Source organism: Mustela lutreola, chromosome 6, assembly GCF_030435805.1.
Source record: "Mustela lutreola isolate mMusLut2 chromosome 6, mMusLut2.pri, whole genome shotgun sequence".
Taxonomy (NCBI): Eukaryota; Metazoa; Chordata; class Mammalia; order Carnivora; family Mustelidae; genus Mustela; species Mustela lutreola.
In genome coordinates, this window is record NC_081295.1 from 59,881,695 (window position 1) to 59,904,037 (window position 22,343).

The 22,343-nt window shown below is 38.2% G+C and overlaps 1 protein-coding gene across 8 annotated transcripts in view; it reads left to right on the top strand.

Annotated features, from left to right (window-relative positions):
• Positions 1-22,343, top strand: part of HIVEP2 (HIVEP zinc finger 2) — a 198,818-nt gene that overhangs the window by 162,445 nt on the left and 14,030 nt on the right. For 5 of the 8 annotated variants that reach the window (XM_059177388.1, XM_059177385.1, XM_059177383.1 and 2 more), the window contains exons 3-6: positions 6,322-6,416; positions 12,726-12,770; positions 13,661-19,215; positions 20,197-20,351. In XM_059177388.1, the coding sequence (XP_059033371.1) occupies positions 14,044-19,215; positions 20,197-20,351 (5,327 nt within the window). In that variant the 5' untranslated portion in view covers positions 6,322-6,416; positions 12,726-12,770; positions 13,661-14,043. Of the gene's footprint in view, positions 1-6,321; positions 6,417-12,637; positions 12,771-13,660; positions 19,216-20,196; positions 20,352-22,343 lie in introns of all 8 variants that reach the window. The other 3 variants (XM_059177389.1, XM_059177391.1, XM_059177390.1) reach the window with 2 other exon arrangements.

The window sequence follows — 22,343 nt, forward strand, 5'->3', positions numbered from 1 at the left end:
TTTAGGATTATTTGTTCTTGTTCTATGAAAAATGCTATTGGCTTTTTGATGAGGATTGCATTAAATCTGTGATCACTTTGGGTAAAATGAACATTTTAACAATATCTGTTCTTCCAGTCCATGAGCATGGAATATCTTTCCATTTGTTTGTGTTGTTTTCACTTTCATCAGTTGATAGTTTTCAGAGAATAGGGCTTTATACCTCCTTGGTTAAGTTTATTCTTAAATATATTTTTATTTTTTGTGCAAGAAATCAGACAAGAAAAAGAAATAAAAGGTAAACAAATTGCTAAGAAAGAAGTAATACTGCACTATTTTCAGATGACATGATATAGAAAACCCTAAAGACTCCACCAAAAAACTACTGGATCTGATAAATGAATTCTGTGAAGTGGCAGCACACTAAATCAATATATAGAAATGTGTTGCATTTCATTTCTGTACACTAATAATGAAGAGGTAGAAAGAGAAATTAAGAAAATAGTCCCATTTAAAATTGCACCAAAAATAGTAAGAGTTTTAATCATACAAAACATCTAATTCTTCTTGCCCTTTTGAAAAAAACAAGGCAACATACACCATTCTGACAGAGAAATAATAGTTGTGGAGATGGGGTTACCATATTTCTACAGGCCTCCTTGGTGAAATTGTGTTATTATGAACCAAAGAGCATACCTCCATTGGCTATTAGTGAAAGAGCTATCCTTACTTTGGGGAAAGTGATTGCATAATTTTACTTAAAATGCTTAATTTAAAAATTTTTTCATTATAACAACATAAGAAACTTGATAACAGAAAATAGCTTTTGCTGGAAAATTAAATAAATTTAAAGACAAATAAACATTTTTGGTTTGGATATGAAATGATGGACTACTTGTAGAAATTGATTATCTTGACAACTAATTTTTCTACTATTTACTCATTTTAGGAAAATTAAAATTTTCATTGTATTTATTTTATTTTCTGTAAAAATTGTTAGCCAGTTCAATGGGAGCATTGGTTTTTAGCTGCTGTTATTTTCTGTTTCTTTGACCAGTTAGTTTTAAAGTATGGATGATAATCATTTTCGCTCATTTAAAGTTCAGTGCTATTTATTCTTCATTCCTTTTAATCTGTTTCTGCAATAAAGGACAGATTAGAGGAAGTAGTGTGGAGAGTGGGAAATAATTGACTTGAAGTTTGAAGACCTAAACAATAGCCTCAAGCCATCATAATGACCTGTTAGCTCCTTAAGGAAATCTTTTGATTTTTCTGGTTCTCACCCTTTTCTTCTGTTAGTTGACTGATGGATTGAATGATTTCTGAAATGTTTCACAGTACTTATTACTCCCTGTGTGATTTAGAATAGATTCAAAAATTAATGATGATAGAAGTGGATAGTTATATACCTGCTCCGGAAACAAGTTAGGTATGACTTATTTGATGTCAAATCTGTGATCAAGAAAACAAATCTCAGTTACAACTGTGATCTTGGAAAATATAACATGTGCTTAGGAATCACATGTGGGGAGAAGTTTGCATAGCCAATACCAGATGATCTCAGTCCAGATGCAGAGTAAGGACTAGAGAGCACTATTCGATACTGAATCATCAAAGAAAGATTAAATTATGTTCAGGAGACTCTAATTAACTCAAGAAGAAGCCTCATATACTTTGGAAAATAATCACTAGCAGATGTTAAAACAAAAATCATTTTCTCTGTAGTCTTTCCCTAACCATAAGGTTGTATTAACGAGAACACCTTATTCCTTAAGTAACTCTGTGAACTAACTTTTCACCATTCCTAAAAACATATACAGTTAGAGAAAAACTGGAATGATATACCAGACAAGTGTATTTATTTCTCAAACTCACATTGAGAACTGTGTAGTTTTGTGTATTAGCAGAGTTTTCTTTGAAGACTTACTCAATATCTATTCCTCACTAAACCTTTCCTAGTTCTCTCTATAAAATTGACCATTCCCTCTTTTGTGTTCTCCCTGTACTATATTTATATTTGACATAAGTCAAAGCACCAAAAACACTCTGACAACTAATTTTTCTACCTTTTACTCATTTTAGGAAAATTAAAATTTTCACTGAATTTATTTTATTTTCTGTAAAAATTGTTTGTTCATGAATATCACCCTATTAGGCTCTGAAGTCTTAAATAGAGAGCTTGCCTCTCCCTTTCTGTATTTTGCTAACTTAGCCCATTTTCTGGTGCATAGTGGGCATTGACAAATGCCTAAAAGTGTCATTAAATAGTGACCAAAAAATCTAGTTAAGGAGACTTAAGTTATATCCCTAAATCACATGCGCCTACTTTTTTGGTTGTTTTGAGTAATATTAATTTACACAATGTTCTATTTTGTGTCTTGTCTGTGCTCCAGCAGCAGCTACATGCTGAGAAGCAGCAAAGACCACAGGTAGCTCTGGGATCATGTTCACAAGCAGTTTCTAGAACCAGAACCCTAAGCAAAAAGACAAAATAGGTGAATTTGATTCAGTTTGCCCCAACTTCCTTTTGTGGAAACTCCCTTTTCCCACACACATTTTGTGACTTTTCAGAGCCTCTGCCTTGTCCCAGTAATTAATTGTTCCATGTTCCAAAAATTACTACCTTTTCCTTTTCCTATTTGTATCTCTTTAACCCTTTTTCTTCTTCTTTCCACTTCAAACCCAGCCCCAATCTTCACTTTGATTTACAAACTGCTTCCAAAGATCTAAGCTTATAATCATCACACCAATCAAAGTGTGTGTGTGTCTGTGTGTGTGTGTGTTGTCGTCATGTCATCATGTGTGCCTGCCTTCTCTACTACCTCCCAGCCACCTCTTAACCTTGCCACACCAGACACTCCGAAGTGGGCCCATTTAGAGCCTTTTTTTTTTTTTTCCCTTTTTTTGGGTGGGGAGAAGATGCCTCTCTTCAAGAAACTGGAGGAATTGAAATGTATCATGAGCATGCATTTCTCTTTAAGTACCCTTCTCCCATCTCTACCTACTACTTTGGAATTTCTTTTACTACTATTGAATATAAGTATCTCTTCTCTAGTGTGTGAAGAGCAGTGTTCATTCTTTTAAACATGTCATATTTAAATGCTTCTTTTAAATGAGAAACAGAAGGACCATATCTTGTTTCCAGTCCTATTTGCCATTTTTCATAGAGTTGATGCGAATAATAATTATTTTTAATAGTGACAACTCTCATCTAAAATGCAACTGGTTTATCTTATCAGCTCTTCTAAAATTATGATCTAGTGTGCATTTATTTAACCTAAGGGGGAAAAAAAAAAGAATGATGGAAGGTACTTATATTTGCACAAGGAATTTGCCAATGAAGCTTTAACGTTTTGCAAGACTCATCAGAAAGTCATATTAAACTATTAAGTCCTAACTTGTCTCAAAATAATTTGGAAAATATAGAGATTGGAAATAATGAAAAATCCTACCAGTAATGGATATTTAAAAACATATCTATCTATCTGCCTACCTATCTATCATCTATCTATCTATCTATCTCGTCTATCATTTACTATCACAGCTCAGTGTGTTCCTTGCTTGGCTTAGTGACAATACCTTATAAGCATCCAAGAATAAATATCTAATGCCAAGATTTTTTAAGAGTAGAAGGGTTGAGAAACCACTGGGACAGAAACAGTAATGATCAAATTTTCCAAGTATTTTTTACATGCTGGAGATGGGGGAATTGGAAAATATTTTTGAGGAACTCTCCTGTAAGCCTATAGATGACAGAAAAATCAGTCTGTACTTCGTAAAGTGAAAGATAATTTTCACCCCCTATTTAGGAAAGAATTTTAAATGATGTGGGGTTATTTAACAAGATCCATTAACACTTCCTGAATTAAAATTGTTAGTTTTATTAAATATTAAAGTTTCACTGCTTGATGATTTCTTATGAATCTAATAACCGAAAAGCAAAGTTAAAGAAATGAAAATCTCTCCTCTTTTGTTCCATCGTTTAAGAGTATACTGTGTGAAGTCTTGATTTCCAGGGAACATAAGCATAAGTTGTCACACTACATTCTCAAGAACTATTTGAGGAAAGATTTGTCTTGTATTTTGATAAGGAGACAGGCCCCAAAACTCATTTAAAATTAATGCAAAAATCATTTTCTGAGATGGTTATCTTCAGGTCTTTATGGTAATAGTAATAACTGCCTCCTTTGTAGAAGCCGTTACTGATTCTAATTTACAACAAAATTATTTGTGTACAGTCACCAAAGTTGGTGTCATATCTTTCATGTTAATATCACCCAGATCTTTGCCTTAAAATCACACTAATTACCTGGAAGTTTCGTTAAGGTAAAATGGAAGTGTAATATCCCTGCCACTGATTTTTTTGTTTTCCAAGGGAAAACCAAACATTGAAGAGGTCATGAATTGTAAGGCATGTCAAAGAAATTTCAATCTTATTGAGGGAAAAAAGGGATGTTCTCTAATCTCAAATTCCAAATATTTGTGCATGTTATGAGATAAGTGTTTCCTATTTCTAGTAGCCATAGTCCTGGAAAGTTAAGCCTGGAAAAGCAGATTCAGAACTGGGAACATTGCCCTGTCACAGCTTGTCTGAGGGATACTCTTGTGCTCTGTTTTGCCTGTGGAAGCTGTTGGCAAGAATGAGGATTTCTGGGATTGGGAATGGTTGGGTACCTATCTATAGTTTGCAACTCAGTTGGAAGGAGTGGGTGCCCATGCTGGCCTTCTAGCGGCTATGTTCTTCTTTTCCTTAATTACCTCTTAAGTTCAGTGACTATGGGATTGTCAATCATATGTAGTCACTGAATACTGCAAGTTATTGTTCCCTGTAAATAGCTGTTTCTATAGATTCTTGGCCCATTTATGTCATAGGTGAATGTTGTTTGGAGTGCAAAATAGCTCAGTGATTTATTAATTATTTTATTTTTTTTTTGATCTGGAGGGTTGCCATGCTTTACTTTAGAGTTGGTCATATTGCCAAAGTATAGTTTTTGTGTGTGTGTTTTTAAAGCACTTTAGATTGTTTTTTTTTTTTTTTTCTTTAAAGAGGTGTTATTTGGTTTGTTAAAAATATAGATACAGTTAATTATCATATAGAATATATGTCTTTTCCTTTCAGTATTTAATCAATCATGCTCTTTGGCTTTGATGAAGCTTTCAATTTGGAGAGCAGTAGAGCTTGTCAAGTGTCATTTTCAGTACCAGCAAATGGTTGATTTGAGGCAAGGAGAACAAAGTTTTAAAAAGAAAATAAATCTAGCATTTGCTTAATAATTTGCCCTTTGCAGCAACAGAATCTTATCTGACCACCCACATTCATCTGGCTGCTGACGAGGTTCTTGCTTCAATTGCGGAAGCTATTTTTGTACCTTTTGTGTCTTTTGAGGAACCAAGTGGGCCTACTTGCTTATAATGATTCAGATCTCAAAGCGCACAGGGGGTCCGGAAGTGATACTGTGGTGGTGTGGAAAGGGGGGACGTTAAAGCGAACTACTTCCTTGAGCATTTTGAATGCTCACATGAAGTAGGCCTGGATTAAGGCACATTTTGCCATGTCTTGAATCTTTAGTCCTTCCTATGAGACTCTAACTTGTCTGGAAGAAAAAGCAATATTAAAAAAAAAAAAAAGGAACAAATATACAATAACCATCTAAGAATAATATAATAATACTTTTATATGGGCCTTTTGTATAGGGAAGTAAACCGTCTTAAAACGGTTGATTGATTAATCTACTTGGATTAAGTAGTTTGATTGACTTTCCATGCATTTATTTGGATTAAAGTTGGGTAAATATTAATTCTAAGTATGAGAAAGTCCTTTCCTTTATTTCTTGTTAAGTCTCAGGATTTTAGTGTGGTTGGTTTTGGCTTCCTATTTCAGAAATTAATTTTAACCCAGAACATAACATTGCTGAAATAAACTATAGAAAAGAATTCGCGACGAGGTTATCTGAGATTTCATCCTTTGGAATTTCTTTGCTGATATACCACAGTAAGTTTTATAAGACTCTCAGCTTGAAGGCGGGACTGTGTCATGCACAGCCAAGGCATAATTTCTAGTTCCAATATGTTAAGATATAACCCTGCCATTATTTTCCTAATTGCCCCCACTTTTGCTGGTATAGGCAATTCTCTTTTGAATACAAGTATTTGTTCAAAAGATTTTAACTATGTTAAAAGAGAGGAAATTTTTTTCTTCAGGAAAAAAAAAATGTCTTCTTGAGAGATCCTCTTCCAAATTTTCTTTCCTCAAAGAAAGCAGTTTCTGTGAATGAAGAAAGTATGCCTCTTAAATTGACTACAAGTGCCATCATTTAAAAAATAGTCTTGTTCATTTTTTAGATTCCCCGAAGTTGTGAATGAGTTCCTGTGGGGAGAGTCGGCCTCGTGGAAGGCATCGATGGTTGTGATGCCGTCTTTTGATATGTGGATAACAGGTTAATAACTACAATTTATTAATTTATTCTAATTGTTTTTATATTTAACTTGAAAAGCAGTTTTGGCCTACCATGTACCCATATGTAAACCAACTTCGACATTAAATCAGGGAGGAAACAATACATATGCCCTCTCCAGAAAAAAAGGGTTGTGAAAGTTTTGTTTTGTTTTGCAAACCAGTTGCAATGATAATTCCTTTAGTTTTAGTTAAGATAATCTCATTTAAGAGAATTTCTTTCTGGCAAGGTTTATTTTCATGTAATATTCTACTTAGTAAATCATAATTATTTTGGCTCTACAAAGGAGGAAAAAAATCTCAATTGTAAAACAAAACAAAACAAAACAACAACAACAACAACAAAAAACCTGCAAAAAAACTTTTAGAACAAGATATTGAAAGAAGCAGGCTGCAGTCAAAATAAGCCATAAATACCTTGACTAAATATGCAAACTATACAAACATCTGCAATCATGCCCTCAGTGTAGCCAGTGTGGAAAAATACACAGTTTAGTTTTCCATTAGGTTTTAAATATCAAATTGGATTTTAACATATGTCAAATTAGAGGGTAATCATCAAAATATTTTTACTTTTTTCTAAAAGTTCTCTCAATTGGCAGGGTTTTATATTAATATACAGTATCCTACTCATATTGGCAACTTGGCTTATTTTAGGGAGAACTAAGGTTGTTATGGGGATTTTTACTAATAAAAGAAGCATTTATAATGAATTTGGCTTTCAGAACGGTGCCTTTTTTTTAATCATCCTGTGGAAATAAGTCTGTATTCAGCTGGATTCTGGCAATGGTCACAGTTTTTTTGTAGATCCTTTTCCCCCTTACCCAGTCCTCCTATGTGGTATTGATTTGTGAGACCATGATTGTGCCCTGAGATGCTCATATATTTCTTAAAATATTTGGTAATTGATCTCTGGCATATTAAAGGAAATATATGGAAACGGCTTCCAAAGTTTTATTCAGTAATTGCTATTTTAAGATGTGCATACTTTTTTACAAGTGTAATACCCCCCTCATTCTCAAAAAAGGCCAAATGACCACTTTGATTTTTAAAAATGTTTAATACTAAGATTATGAAAGTAGAGAGGTAGTGTCTGTTACCAGTCATTTTATACCATCATTATTTAGGATGTTATTATGTGATGCACACTTGACTTTTGCCACCACGCAAGTAATGATTAATTTCCTGAGGTAAAGATTTTTTTCTAAGATAGTGTTTTTCTAAGCAAAAGATCCCAGATTGACAACTCTGGATACTGTAAGCCTTTATTCGTCTGCAGAGCAAGCCTGCCTTCCTGCCAATCCCACCCAGCTGTTATCCTGAAGAGACCTCTGTTGAGGTCTATACGGGAGGCTGTTTCTGTGCCTTTCCTTTCAAGGCCTGTCTGAGGAAATTATTTAACTGGGTGCCAAATTTATTTGAGTGGGACTGTGAAGAGTGGCCAAGGGAGAGGGCACACTTTTAGAAAAATGCAACTCTTCCATGTAATAGCCACGCAGAGGATAATATCTTTTTCAACACTGTCCCCCTCTGAAAAATGTGCCTATGCTGCCAGGCAGTGCCTGTCTTTACCGCCTTGAAGGGTTTCTACCGGCTGGAGCACCATCCACAGGAAACCCCAGAGTCATATTCTCCAACGAAATATCTCACTCCTTTCGTAGAGCTCAAAGACATTGGGAAAATTTCAAATGTGAATGCGAAATTGTGTTTGGAATATCTCTCCTTTGTTGGCAATGGGTGCCAAAAATGACTCTGCGTGGGTTTGCTTACCATAAAAAGAAATCTCACAGAATGAAATAACTGGCTGGGTATTTTTTTTTTTCCTCCCCATATGAGGATTGCTCTAATATTACATTTTTTGAACATATCAATTGATTGGGAAAACTGGAAATTTAACTTTTAGCGTACATTTAGGAATATGAAAAATGAGACATAGCTTCAAAATAGAGAAGTGATATAGCTGTAATTAACCACATAACTATGGATTTCATAGTGCCAAATAGATGTCTATTGAGAAAATGTAAGTAAAGCTGCAGGCACATACAAGGGCACTTTTGATGGGTCGTAATAATATTATTACCATTTCCCTATTAATAAGCATTTTCATACATTTAAACAATAAGACAGAAGCTCAGGAATTTATCATTGTTGGTAGTTAGATTAAAAGTAACACCTAGCAAAAAGAGATGAATGTTATCATCTCATCTTGGATTCAACTTTGAAAGCCTTGAGATTAAAAGTGAATTCTTCCCTCGATTGGAAGTTGAGGGGAGCAGCAAAGAGATTGTGGAACATTCCCAAATCCTGTCTGGTTTTAACAAGACAAATATGCTATGCCCAGTAATAGATCTATGGTACACACAACTTACATGGCAAATTCTTTCCCATTTCCAAGATAAAACAACTGTAGACAAGAGATTGATAAAGAGAGTCACATTTTTAATGGTTTAAGAACATGATCAGTATATTCCTCTAAGGACCCATCACTCGTGTTTTCTCCCTCCTATTTGTCTCCATATGTCTCAGAAACTGCAAGAAGGAAACTGACTTTATGGATAGCAGTTATTTGAAGCCTCTCCAAGGCTGGTGTTGAAGAGAAATGCTATATTCTCAGCTATGTTTAAAATCTAATGTAAAAGGTAGATGTGAAATAGGAGTAGTTCCCAATTCCCTCGTGATATTCTTAAGCTTTTCACTGCAGTGAAAAATGAGATGTTGGATTTTAGAGGAAGGTAGACCAGAGGGATCCCCAGTCCTGCTGAGACCTCTAGCTCAGACACAGACAGAAGCTCTTCCGGTATGACCTGAAGTAGGGAACGTGGTTCAGACGATCATCCAGTTTCGAGATAACATGGTTGGACATTTTAGGTAGGCTTGTCTTTAGAAATTTAAAAGGGAATGGTCTCCCTGACAGAAGCTATTTGCATAACTGTATTATACTGTCAATGTATTTTTTGACTGGGATCAAAGTTTTGAATTTTAAAATTTTCTGGATAATAAATGCTATTGGAATATGGAATGGTCCCATGTGATATCAGCAAAATCGATTTTTTAAATAAAATAGTAGATTTTGACTTTTCCTGAATAGGCTCTTTTCCTAAAATTTAAGTTCCACAATTAACTAAACTTTCTAGGTAATTTTTGTTCTGACCACGAAATACTGGCTTTTGAATCTTTGGTATGTCACTTTTCTTCATCTTCTGGCTCATTCTTTAATAACAAAATAGTACTGCCTTTGTGTGATTTTAATTTGTGCATCTCTTTTTTTATAATATGTTCTTAGTGAATAAGAATTGTGTATGTGTTGTTTAGGGTATAATGGTTTTAATTTACTATCATATACCACAGAAATTAAAACTGTGTGATTTATAAAGATATTATCTCATTACTAAATAAAATGTTTTACTCTATTTAATTATTAAATGTATTATTCCAATCCTATTTTTCCAAAAAATTTTATGTAATTGCTTAATTTGAAGTCAGTGTTTTAAAGCAAAATTTTATGTTATTCTGGGTAAACCAATGAATGGGAAGTGACCATATGCCTAATTTTCACTTGTGAGCTTCTTCCTTTCCTCAAAAAGGAGCACTTTTCAAAGCACTTCAATTATCTGTCATGATAACTTCTCATGTTCTCACAAGAAGCTGTCCTCATAATACTGTTCTTAATACTTTATATTTTGACAATATATAGTTTGTACAATTTAGTCATTTTGAACATTATTTAAATTATGGATTTGTGTGATTTCTAGGAAGTGGCATTTTGAGGACACTTTCTATAGTATAACCATGTAAAACTCATATATTCTCCCAAGACTATGAACAATTTAAGGACTAGAAATATTAAAATCCAAGGGACAATATTTAGGAGAAAGTATTTCTGAAGATGTATTAAGTTACGATAAAACTTACTAGCCTAAGTGGATGGGAGAGATGAGATCTTGTAGGCTTGGAGGTGAGCCAAACCTGGGTTTGACTGGTTCTTACAGTCAACTTCCCTAAGGAGATTGATCCTCCCTCAGGCTCATGATTCTGTCAAATAGGTATAACACTTATCACATAGAGTTGTCATGAAGAGCCAATAAGGTAACACCTAGGAAGCTCTGTATCAGTATCTGGCATATGGTAAATGCCATATCATTATCATTGATATTACTTATTAATGGTAAGCATTATCATTGTTATTACTTGCAAAAGAGCTGCATATACAGGTCAAAGTCATGTAAAATATTACATATGAAAAGTAACTTAGAAATTACTCAGTTCAAGCTCTACCTCCTAGTTGAGGAGAGGCTCACAGTTGTATCTGTTGAGTTGAAAATACACTGTGCTTTCCATTTAGAGGGTACTATTCACCATTAAAAGTCTGATGGTGGTTGTGTTTACATAAACCTTAAATACTTAGTTAATTAGAGAAAAAATTCAGTCAATTTGGGTTCGCCATTGCATATTCTTATTAGCACGATTGCTCTGACTGAAGTAAATTTGCATTGCAGTATTATAGGGCCATTACTTCTCTTTCAGTTTTTGTCTTATTACCTATAAAAGTATGCAGAAGATCGGTGTGGAGGAAAAATTCAATCCAATAGTAAAACTTTCCAGCAAACCAAAGTTAATATGCATATTGTTAGTTTTTCCATCTATTGCTTTACAAATCACTGACTCTTAGCAGAAGGAACTTTTGATTACAGATGTCTTGTTACAAATATTCCTCACCCAAAAGACTTTTGTTCCTTTGACTTAGGTCATGATCTGAGGGTTGTGAGATCAAGCCCAGAGTTGGGCTTGTGCTGAGCAGGGCGTGTGCTTGAGATTCTCTCTGTTCCTTTGCCCCTCCCCCATCCCCCTGCTTCTGCTCTCTCTCTCTCTCTCTCTCCCTAAAAAAAAAAAAGAAAAAAGAAAAACAAAAACAAAAAGAAAAATCACCAAAAATCATAAGGTAAAAAGTAGTGAAAGATATGGAAGGGGCATATGCCCCTTCTTCTGACTCCCTGATTCTACTTCACAGTTTAATTTAAGGAGAGTTAAAAGCCATTTGGCATCCCTGTAGATTACGTTTTTCTTAAATGCCTCCTAGGGTGCAGTGAGTTTTTTATTGTTGTTTTTAACATTCAATGCTACTATCTTCTGGATGAGTTCCTATATGGGTACATATTGCTTTACTTTATTTTTTTAAATGGCTGAGTTTATGATGGAGTCATATATTTTTTAAAAGATTTTATTTATTTATTTGACAGACAGAGATCACAAGTAGGCAGAGAAGCAGGCAGAGAGGGAAAGGAAAGCAGGCTCCCCGCCAAGCAGAGAGCCCGATACAGGGCTCCATCCCAGGACCCTGAGATCATGACCTGAGCCGAAGGCAGAGGCTTAACCCACTAAGCCACCCAGGCGTCCCCTAGCGGAGTCATATTTTAATTTAAGCTGTCCTTGTATGTATGTCTTTGTGCACTTGTGCAGGTACCTCTGTAAGGATAAATTTCCAACAATGGAATTTCTGGGCCAAAGACTATATTCTTTCTTACTTTGATAAGCACTGCCACACTGCCTATCAGGGAAGCATCTCAGTTTTCATCATAATTGATAGAGTTGAACACTGAAATTCTCAGAATCCTCTGGGTATGACAATGGCCATTCACTTATGGAAGATGACTATTCACTTAAAATCTAATTATTTCTAAGTTGTTAAGTTTCCCTGAGCCATTCACAGCCATCTGGAGAATTCCTTGATTTGTTGTGATATAAATTTAAATGTGCAAACCTATAGGCTCAATAAAAACCCTCCACTATTCTCAAGTTTTAATACTTAAGGAATTAGGGGCACCTGGGTGGTTCAGTCAGTTAAGTGCCTGACTTCAGCTCAGGTCATGATCTCACAATCCCGGGATCCTGCCCCGTGTGGGGCTCTCTGCTCAGTGGGGAGTCTATTTGTCCCTCTCCCTCTGCCTCTCCCCACCCATTTATGCTGTCTGCCTTTCAAATAAATAAATAAATAAAATCGTTAAAAAATATTTAACTAATTAGAACCAGGCTACTTGTGTCAAGAAACTAAGATGTTTTGATATAATAATCTTATATATTAGAAAATGCTACTCAATTTTTAATAATTTTTTCCCTCTCAGTTGTTTTGGACAGAGTTAATATAAAGTTTACTGCTTTAGCAGAGTATATTCAGAGAAGTCACTGGTTAATCTTTTTTTTCTTTAGGGCACATTACATTAAACTGACCTTTATATACAGCAATGTTGTGGTTTCATGGAACAATTTTTCCTAACTGCGTTTATTTTCTACCCAGGAAGCGTCAAGACAATCATGTCCATGAGAATGCTAAACCATTCAGGTAATCATAACATTTTCAAACTATCACAAAAATGTGTTTTGTTTTTCAAGTTTTATGAAGATATTATAATTGTTTATTTTCCTGCCTTTTCCCAAGATCTGGGACAATCTTTAATTCTTATAGTCTTAGCTAGCTCTGCTGATCACCGGTTTTAATCTATAAAATATATCTGTATTGTATGTTAATATAAATATATATATAAAATACATGATATACTTAAATATTTGAAATGTTTTGCATGTATTTGTTTTATTATACATATATTAATCTATAAAATGTCCATATAGAGAAATATGTTATACACTTAAGTATGTAATTTATACAACTTGTTCAGAAATAGGTCTAAATTTATTTTAATGAAGCCTTTAAAAAATGTTACGATTACATAAATGATATCAATCAGAAGCTTTCTTTTAAATGCTTTTCTAACTGAAACTAAGGAGTATATAAAAGGATGACCAAAATTAAAGCATTGAAGAAATTTATGCTTATGACTTAATGCCATGTTTGAAATTAATATCTTTTAATTGTGGAACTAATGTGACAGCTATAAAAAGTATTGCTGGGAAGGGTGCCTGGGCAGAATCTGTTGAGCCTCTGACTCTTGGTTTTATCTCAGATTGCCATCTCAGGGTCCTGAGATCAAGTCCCACTGCGCTCACGTGGCGTCTGCTTCATATTCTCTCCCTTTCCATCTGCCCCTCCTGTTCATGCTCTCTCTCTCCCTAAAGTAAATAAATAAAATCTTCTTCTTTTTTTTTTTTTAAAGTATTCCCTAGAGTAAAAATCATTTTCAATTTATCCAAGGTCAGCCTGGCTATTTGGGATTGGTTCTGGTTTCTAACTAGATAACTGTTATGACGATCTCTTTGTGTTTCTTTTTCTTTCAGATCATTTTATCTTAGTGAAACTGGCAGTTGAACTTTGCTGTAGTTGATGGGCAAAATTTCTCCCAGGCTCTTCATCCCAATTTCATGCTAGTTGAAAATATTCAAATGCCATAATAAATCTTTATAGATTTGCACTTAGCTTTTGGATGGACAGTTCTGCAATGGAGAGAACTGTGTTATAGCCCTGGTCCAAGGAAATTACCATCGAATGCCCATAAGACTACGGGGTGGGTGTGGAAGTTTCCAAAGAGAAGGAGCACTCAGCAAGTCTGCAGACACCCTGCAACATGGAAGTAAACGAGCTCTGAAAAGCACAGAGTGGAAGACACTGCATGAGTCTGCATGGCTTTCAAGTGAACTAGCACTGAAGACCTTGTAACAAAATGGACACCGGGGACACAGCTCTAGGACAAAAAGCTACCTCAAGGTCTGGAGAAACTGATAAGGCTTCAGGTAGATGGAGACAGGAACAATCAGCTGTTATTAAGATGAGCACTTTTGGCAGTCAAGAAGGACAGCGGCAACCACAAATAGATCCTGAGCAAATCGGAGATACAGCATCAGCACAACTTTTTGGTTCTGGGAAACTGGCCTCACCTAGCGACGTGGCACAGCAGGTCACAGAGAAGCAATACCCACCGCACCGTCCGAGTCCTTACTCATGCCAACATTCACTCTCTTTCCCTCAGCACTCATTGCCACAGGGGGTCATGCACAGCAACAAGCCACATCAGAGCCTCGAAGGCCCTCCGTGGCTTTTCCCTGGCCCTTTGCCATCTGTTGCCTCTGAGGACTTATTTTCTTTTCCTGTACACGGTCACAGTGGTGGTTACCCTAGAAAAAAGATTTCAAGTCTGAACCCTGCTTATAGCCAATACTCTCAGAAAAGTATCGAACAGTCAGAAGATGCTCACAAGAAAGAGCACAAACCCAAAAAGCCCGGCAAATACATTTGCCCCTACTGCAGCAGGGCGTGTGCCAAACCAAGCGTACTGAAAAAACATATCAGGTCCCATACTGGTGAGCGGCCATATCCATGTATACCTTGTGGTTTCTCATTCAAGACAAAGAGCAATTTGTATAAGCACAGGAAGTCACATGCCCATGCAATTAAGGCAGGATTAGTCCCTTTCACAGAGTCAGCTGTATCTAAATTGGACCTAGAGGCTGGTTTTATTGATGTAGAAGCAGAAATACATTCAGACGGTGAGCAGAGTACAGACACGGATGAGGAGAGCTCTTTATTTGTTGAGACTTCTGAGAAAATGAGTCCTGGCCCGTCGATCCCACTGGATATTGCCAGCAGAGGGGGCTATCATGGGTCACTGGAAGAATCACTGGGAGGGCCCATGAAAGTGCCCATTTTGATTATCCCCAAAAGTGGGATTCCTTTACCTAGTGAAAGCTCTCAGTATATAGGCTCTGATATGCTACCAAACCCGTCTCTAAATACTAAGCCTGATGATTCCCACACAGTGAAACAGAAACTTGCACTAAGATTGTCAGAGAAAAAAGGACAAGATTCTGAGCCATCTCTTAACCTTCTGAGCCCGCACAGTAAAGGAAGTACTGACTCCGGTTACTTTTCTCGCTCAGAAAGTGCAGAGCAGCAAATAAGCCCTCCAAACACAAATGCAAAGTCTTACGAAGAAATCATCTTTGGAAAATACTGTCGGCTTAGTCCCAGAAATACACTCAGTGTTACAACCGCAAGTCAGGAGCGTGCCACAATGGGGAGAAAGGGCATGATGGAGTCATTACCTCATGTAAACACCAGGTTAGATGTCAAGATGTTTGAAGATCCTGTCTCACAGCTGATCCCAAGCAAGGGAGAAATCGACCCCAGTCAAACCAGCATGCTGAAATCCACGAAATTCAACAGCGAATCCAGGCAATCCCAGACTATGCCATCATCTATCAGGAATGAAGGAAAGCTGTTTCCTGCAAATTTCCAAGGCAGCAACCCAATTCTCTTAGAAGCTCCTGTGGACTCTTCACCCCTTATTAGAAGCAACTCGATGCCAACTTCTTCAGCAACTAATCTAAGTATTCCTCCTTCTTTGAGAGGAAGTCACTCATTTGATGAAAGGATGTCTGGTTCCGATGATGTGTTCTATCCAGGGACGGTAGGAATACCCCCTCAGCGCATGTTAAGAAGACAAGCTGCATTTGAGCTGCCTTCGGTACAAGAGGGGCACATGGAGGCAGAACACCATGGCAGAATGTCAAAGAGTATCACAGGCTTATCCCTGAAGGAAAAGAAATTAATGTCTGGGGACCGGATGGGCTATGACTATGATGTCTGCCGGAAACCCTACAAGAAATGGGAAGACTCTGAGACGCCAAAGCAAGGCTACAGGGACATTTCCTGCTTCGGCTCTTTAAAACATGGTGGCGAATATTTTATGGATCCCACGGTGCCATTGCAGGGTGTGCCAACCGTGTTTGGAACTACATGTGAAAATAGAAAACGCCGGAAAGAGAAGAGTGTAGGAGATGAGGAGGACACCCCCATGATTTGCAGCAGCATTGTGAGCACTCCCATGGGCATGATGACTTCCGACTACGACCCCAAGTTGCAGATGCAGGAAGGACTAAGAGGTGGATTCTCCATGTCTGGACACGAGAACCCTTCTCACAGCCACTCTGAGCGCTTTGAGCACTGTCGACCCCAACTCCAATCTGGAAGCCCATCTCTTGGGTCCGAGGAGTCACCCTCAGCCACTGATTCAGACAAGATGTCAGACCTAGCGGGCAGGAAGCCTCCTGGAAATGTGATTTCTGTGATTCAGCACACAAACTCACTGAGCCGACCCAATTCATTCGAAAGGTCTGAGTCAGCTGAACTGGGGGTTAGTGCACAGGATAAAGCCTCCTCACCTTCTGAGACTTGTGACAGTGAGATTTCTGAAGCCCCGGTGAGTCCAGAGTGGGCTCCACCGGCAGACAGTGCTGAAAGTGGGGGAAAGCCCTCCCCTTCCCAGCATGCTCAGCAGCAGTCCTACCATGCGCAACCCAGGCTGGTGCGCCAGCACAACATTCAAGTTCCTGAGATTCGAGTGACAGAGGAGCCTGATAAACCAGAGAAGGAGAAAGACACCCAGAGTAAAGAGCCGGAAAAGCCTGTGGAGGAGTTTCAGTGGCCCCAGAGAAGCGAGACCCTTTCCCAGCTCCCAGCCGAGAAGTTGCCACCCAAAAAGAAGCGACTGCGCCTTGCCGATATGGAGCACTCTTCAGGGGAATCCAGCTTTGAATCCACAGGCACCGGCCTCTCCCGCAGCCCCAGTCAGGAAAGCAACCTGTCCCATAGCTCCAGTTTTTCCATGTCTTTCGAAAGAGAAGAATCCATCAAGCTTGGCGCACCTCCTAAGCAGGATGAGTTTGGGAAGCATTCCGAGTTTTTGACTGTCCCTGCTGGGTCCTACTCATTGTCCGTCCCGGGTCACCACCACCAAAAGGAGATGCGGCGCTGCTCATCCGAGCAGATGCCTTGTCCTCACCCAACTGAAGTTCCAGAAATCCGGAGCAAATCCTTTGATTATGGGAATCTGTCCCACGCCCCGGTGGCAGGGGCATCGGCCGGCACCACGTTATCTCCGTCGCGGGAGAGGAAGAAATGCTTCCTGGTGCGGCAGGCGTCCTTCAGCGGTTCTCCGGAGATTGCCCAGGGTGAGGCTGGTGCAGATCTGAGTGTGAAGCAGGAGCAGATGGAGCACCTGCACGCCGGCCTCAGGGCCGCATGGCACCACGCCCCCACCTCTGTGCTGCCTCCTCTCCAGGCAGAGGACCCCGGGAAGCAGGTTGTTGGGCCCTGTGGCCAGCTGAGCTCAGGGCCACTCCACTTGGCCCAACAGCAGATCGTGCACATGGACAGTCAGGAATCTCTGAGAAATCCCTTGATACAACCAACATCCTACATTGCGAGCAAGCACTTGTCTGAGCAGCCGCACTTATTTCCACATCAAGAGACTATTCCATTTTCTCCCATCCAGAATGCCTTGTTTCAGTTTCAATATCCCACCGTCTGTATGGTTCATTTACCAGCTCAGCAGCCTCCCTGGTGGCAGGCACATTTCCCACATGCCCTCATGCAGCACCCTCAGAAGAGCTGTGGCAAGCCTTCCTTCCAGGCAGAAATCCATCCTGGCTATCCCTTAGAGCATATTACAGAGCACACTGGAAAGAAATCTGCTGATTATGCACACACGAAAGAGCAGACTTACCCATGTTATTCAGGAACATCAGGGCTACACTCGAAGAACATTCTTCCAAAGTTTCCATCAGACCAGAGCACCAAGTCACCTGATACTCCCTCTGAGCAGGTTCTTCAAGAAGATTTTGCCTCAGCAAATGCCGGGCCTTTACAGTCCTTGCCAGGAACAGTGGTTCCTGTTAGGATCCAGACCCACGTCCCATCCTATGGGAGTGTCATGTACACAAGCATTTCTCAGATACTTGGGCAGAACAGTCCGGCAATTGTCATCTGCAAAGTTGACGAGAATACTACCCAAAGAACATTGGTGACCAATGCGGCCATGCAAGGGATAGGATTCAACATTGCCCAGATGTTGGGGCAACATGCAGGCTTAGAAAAATACCCCATCTGGAAAGTACCTCAGACCTTACCCCTTGGCTTGGAATCCTCTATCCCCTTATGTTTGCCTTCCACGTCTGACGGTGTGGCCACACTGGGAGGTAGCAAGCGGATGCTTTCTCCAGCCAGCAGCTTAGAACTCTTCATGGAAACAAAGCAGCAGAAAAGGGTCAAAGAAGAAAAGATGTATGGACAGATTGTCGAGGAACTCAGTGCTGTGGAGCTAACCAGCTCAGACATCAAGAAGGATATGTCCCGCCCACAGAAACCCCAGCTGGTTCGACAAGGTTGTGCTTCTGAGCCAAAAGATGGCTTGCAGTCAGGGTCATCTTCCTTCTCCTCACTGTCCCCTTCCTCATCTCAAGACCATCCATCTGCCAGCATGCCCCTGAGGGAGCCATTCCCACCCAACTCCAGGGCACCCTCTCTAGGCCAGAAGTCCAGTGGGCCTTCTGAAAGCAGAGAGTCCTCAGATGAACTTGATATTGATGAGACAGCATCTGATATGAGCATGAGCCCACAGAGCTCCTCGTTGCCTCCGGGAGACAGTCAGCTTGAAGAGCAAGGAAAGGGCCAGAAGCTTCCTGTTGGCATGCTGGTGCACATGGCCTCTGGCCCAAGCAGGAAAATGGCAAACTCAACTCTTCTTTTCACGGATGTGGCAGATTTCCAGCAGATTCTTCAGTTCCCTAGTCTGCGGACAACAACTACCGTGAGTTGGTGCTTCTTGAATTATACAAAACCCAATTACGTGCAACAGGCGACCTTCAAATCCTCGGTTTATGCTTCATGGTGCATTAGTTCCTGTAACCCGAACCCATCAGGATTGAACACCAAGACCACTCTGGCTCTTCTGAGGTCCAAGCAAAAAATCACTGCAGAAATTTATACTCTGGCTGCTATGCACAGACCTGGAACTGGCAAACTTACATCATCAAGTGCTTGGAAGCAGTTTGCTCAGGTAATGGATACCATTTCTAAAAGCCCTGTAGTGTGGATTTGCTTGCTGAGTAGAATACAGAGTGAAGGACGTAAGGTCTAAAACATACAAGTGAAATGAAGGTAAGAGTCGAGGGAGCCCTCCACGACACTGAATTCCCTTCCCTAGTAAGAGAAGAAGCCACAGACCGTGAACTGGGTCTTGAGGACATCTCTCCTTCACCCAGGTGCCATGAAATTCTACCACTGGGACCGATTCCTTTGGGTTCTTCTCCTTTCTGGCCTGTGTTAGTGACCCAGAAGATCCAATTTTCTTTTGATATGAGGAATTGAGGGGATTGTGAAGTGTGGATACAGGACGTAGAACTCTGTGAATATGGGAATGGACAGTAACAGGAAAGACCTGGGAGGAAGTGTGCATGTGTCAGAACTGAACTCCACAAACTCCAGGGGGCGTGTTCGCATTGACAATACTTTTTACTAAAATTTATTTTCTCTATTTCTCTCCCAAAACTCATTTTTCCAAGCAGTTATCTGATTTGTTCCTACATGAACAATTGATACCTCACATATAAAATTGCAAAAATACTAAAAGGGACACTTGGAATTTTTGCCGAATTATTAATGAAACAAATAGAGTTTAAAAATATATTTTACTTAATCTGGTTACCATTTCCCTTCAACAATTTTTGAAAATATGTCCTTAATTGATATTGTTTTCATTGGTATTTAGGAATACAGAACATGTTTTCTGTTTTTATTAGTGTTGCACAGAGTAAGTGCCAACAGAGGAGTATTATTTTTTAACAAAATGTTGGATAATTCCATTAAAAGTGTCATTCTCCGCTTTTATCTCTAACATCCCTTATTTCATGTAAATGGGCTGCAACCCTTTAGAATTGAATTTAGGCTAATTTTCAGAGATTAGAGAAGAGCAGAATGTGTGGGCTTCTCCTCTGTCTTAGGGAAACCATTTGAAATGATTCTCTCTTTTGTCCTACAGATGAAACCTGATGCATCCTTTTTATTTGGCAGCAAACTAGAAAGGAAACTAGTTGGAAATATCTTAAAGGAAAGAGGGAAAGGAGATATTCATGGAGATAAAGATATTGGATCTAAACAAACGGAGCCAATCCGAATTAAAATCTTTGAAGGAGGGTAAGGAAACATACATGTATGTGTGAGACATTCAGTTCTAAGTCAGAGAAAATGGTCACGAATGTACACGTGGAAAAAATAGTATCTACTCTGGTTGGAAGTATAAGGTGAAATCCTTCTCTATTCACATTTCTGAAGTCTGGCTGGTAATAGATAATGAGGTCATGCCCTTGCTCTCAAAGGCTTACTTTCAATGATAATGTCCCTGTTCATAAGATTTGAGCTTCTGCTTTAAATTTTCACACCTCTCATGCACTATGAAATCAACTAAATTGATAGACTCTTGATGTCATCTAAGCTTGTTCCTTCTTTAATTTTACTTTTATAATTATTTTTCTATGTAATATTAATGGACATATTTTATTGTGTGTTTACAAAAATATAATCATGTACACTCATGTATAATTCTAAGAACTAGTTAATTTGATGGTTCATTTTATTGCTTTTAGTATTACCTGAAGTCCAGACTTTGTCAGGAATTCACCAGTTCCATCAGTGTCCTATTTCTGTCCCAGGATCCAAGCCAGGGCACCACACTGCATTTATTTGTCATGTTTTCCCTGTTTCTTATGGTTTGTGACAGTCTCTTTGTCTTTGGGAATTTCTTTTTAAATGTTGAATCCTGAGTTGTAGAAACACAAGTGATAAGGTCCCAATGACTTTGATATCTATACAGTAAAGAAAAATTACATATATGTGCAACATCTAATTTTAAATTTCAATACAAATGTATTTTAATTTCAGTCAGTTACATGAGAGAAAATTAAAAATATTAAAGCATATTAACCACATTTGGGGCATTATTGTTGTAACAAGCCATATCTCTGCAATAGATCTGTAATTTACATGATTCCATGAGCATGAATTTATTCTAGTTACATTTGGAAGACAGAATAATGTTATTTATTTGATTATAAAACATTCAATGTTTACTGATAGGAATTATCTGTTTCCCATGTAGATTTACCAGTTTAGAGATGAATTATTAAAATTGTTTTCCTCTTAGTGTTGGCCCTTTTGGATGTCTAGTATTTTCAACATTGAAACCTCAGTTGTATGGAGTCTTGAAACCTGTCTTGATATTTTGTTGACATCCCTCATCTTTTAACACAAATGAGAGAAATATAGATTTTATCTTTCCTTAGAGACTAAGAGGTCCCTGTGACTGAATCAACATGCTTATATTCAGCAGTCTTCATAGCTGTGCACTTGTACTAGGTTAGCAGAAACCTTCTTATTACCTTAGGAGAGCCCATCTCCACCAACGAAGGACATAAGTGAAAAAGCATATGTGAATATTTTATTGTTGTGTTTTTATGATCCACAAGGACTGTGCCCTTACAGTATTTCTTCCTCCTTTCATTGTCCTGTGGTATGGGCTACATCCCAATCATTTCTTAATCTGTGACCCAACTTCTGACAGGGGGTGACCAGCTGTTCATTCCAAGCAGTGTGCTACTGCCTCTCATGTTGGTAATTGCAAAGGAATAACTTTAAAAAAGAAGTATTACTGACCAAATTTTTAAGCGGATGTGTGCTTTATGCAATTCCTAGATTTAGTAATTTAATTAAACATAGCTTTTATTTTTTTCAAAATCCATTAATTCTTGTACTAAGTAGATTCATGGGTCTTCAGACCTGTCGAAGGGTAAAATACTTTATTTGCACAAATTTTTCTAATATGCAGCTTTATTTTATACTGAATTTTACTGTTTGCAAGTTAAACAGGTAAGACATTAAAAATAAAACTATATTACCTGAAGATAAAATGCTTTTCCCATCAACTGTGATGATGGGCTACATTAAGCATAAGGTGTCCTTCTGTGATGAAAATTGGCTTTCTAGAAAATTATTTGTTTCATTCTATATGATATTGTTATTACTTAATTCCCACCTGGATCTTTTGGTACTGACCAAAACATAAATAATGTTAAGATTGAATAGCATCCATAAGAGAGTTAGTATTTAAATATGTGGTTGGATTTTCTCTCC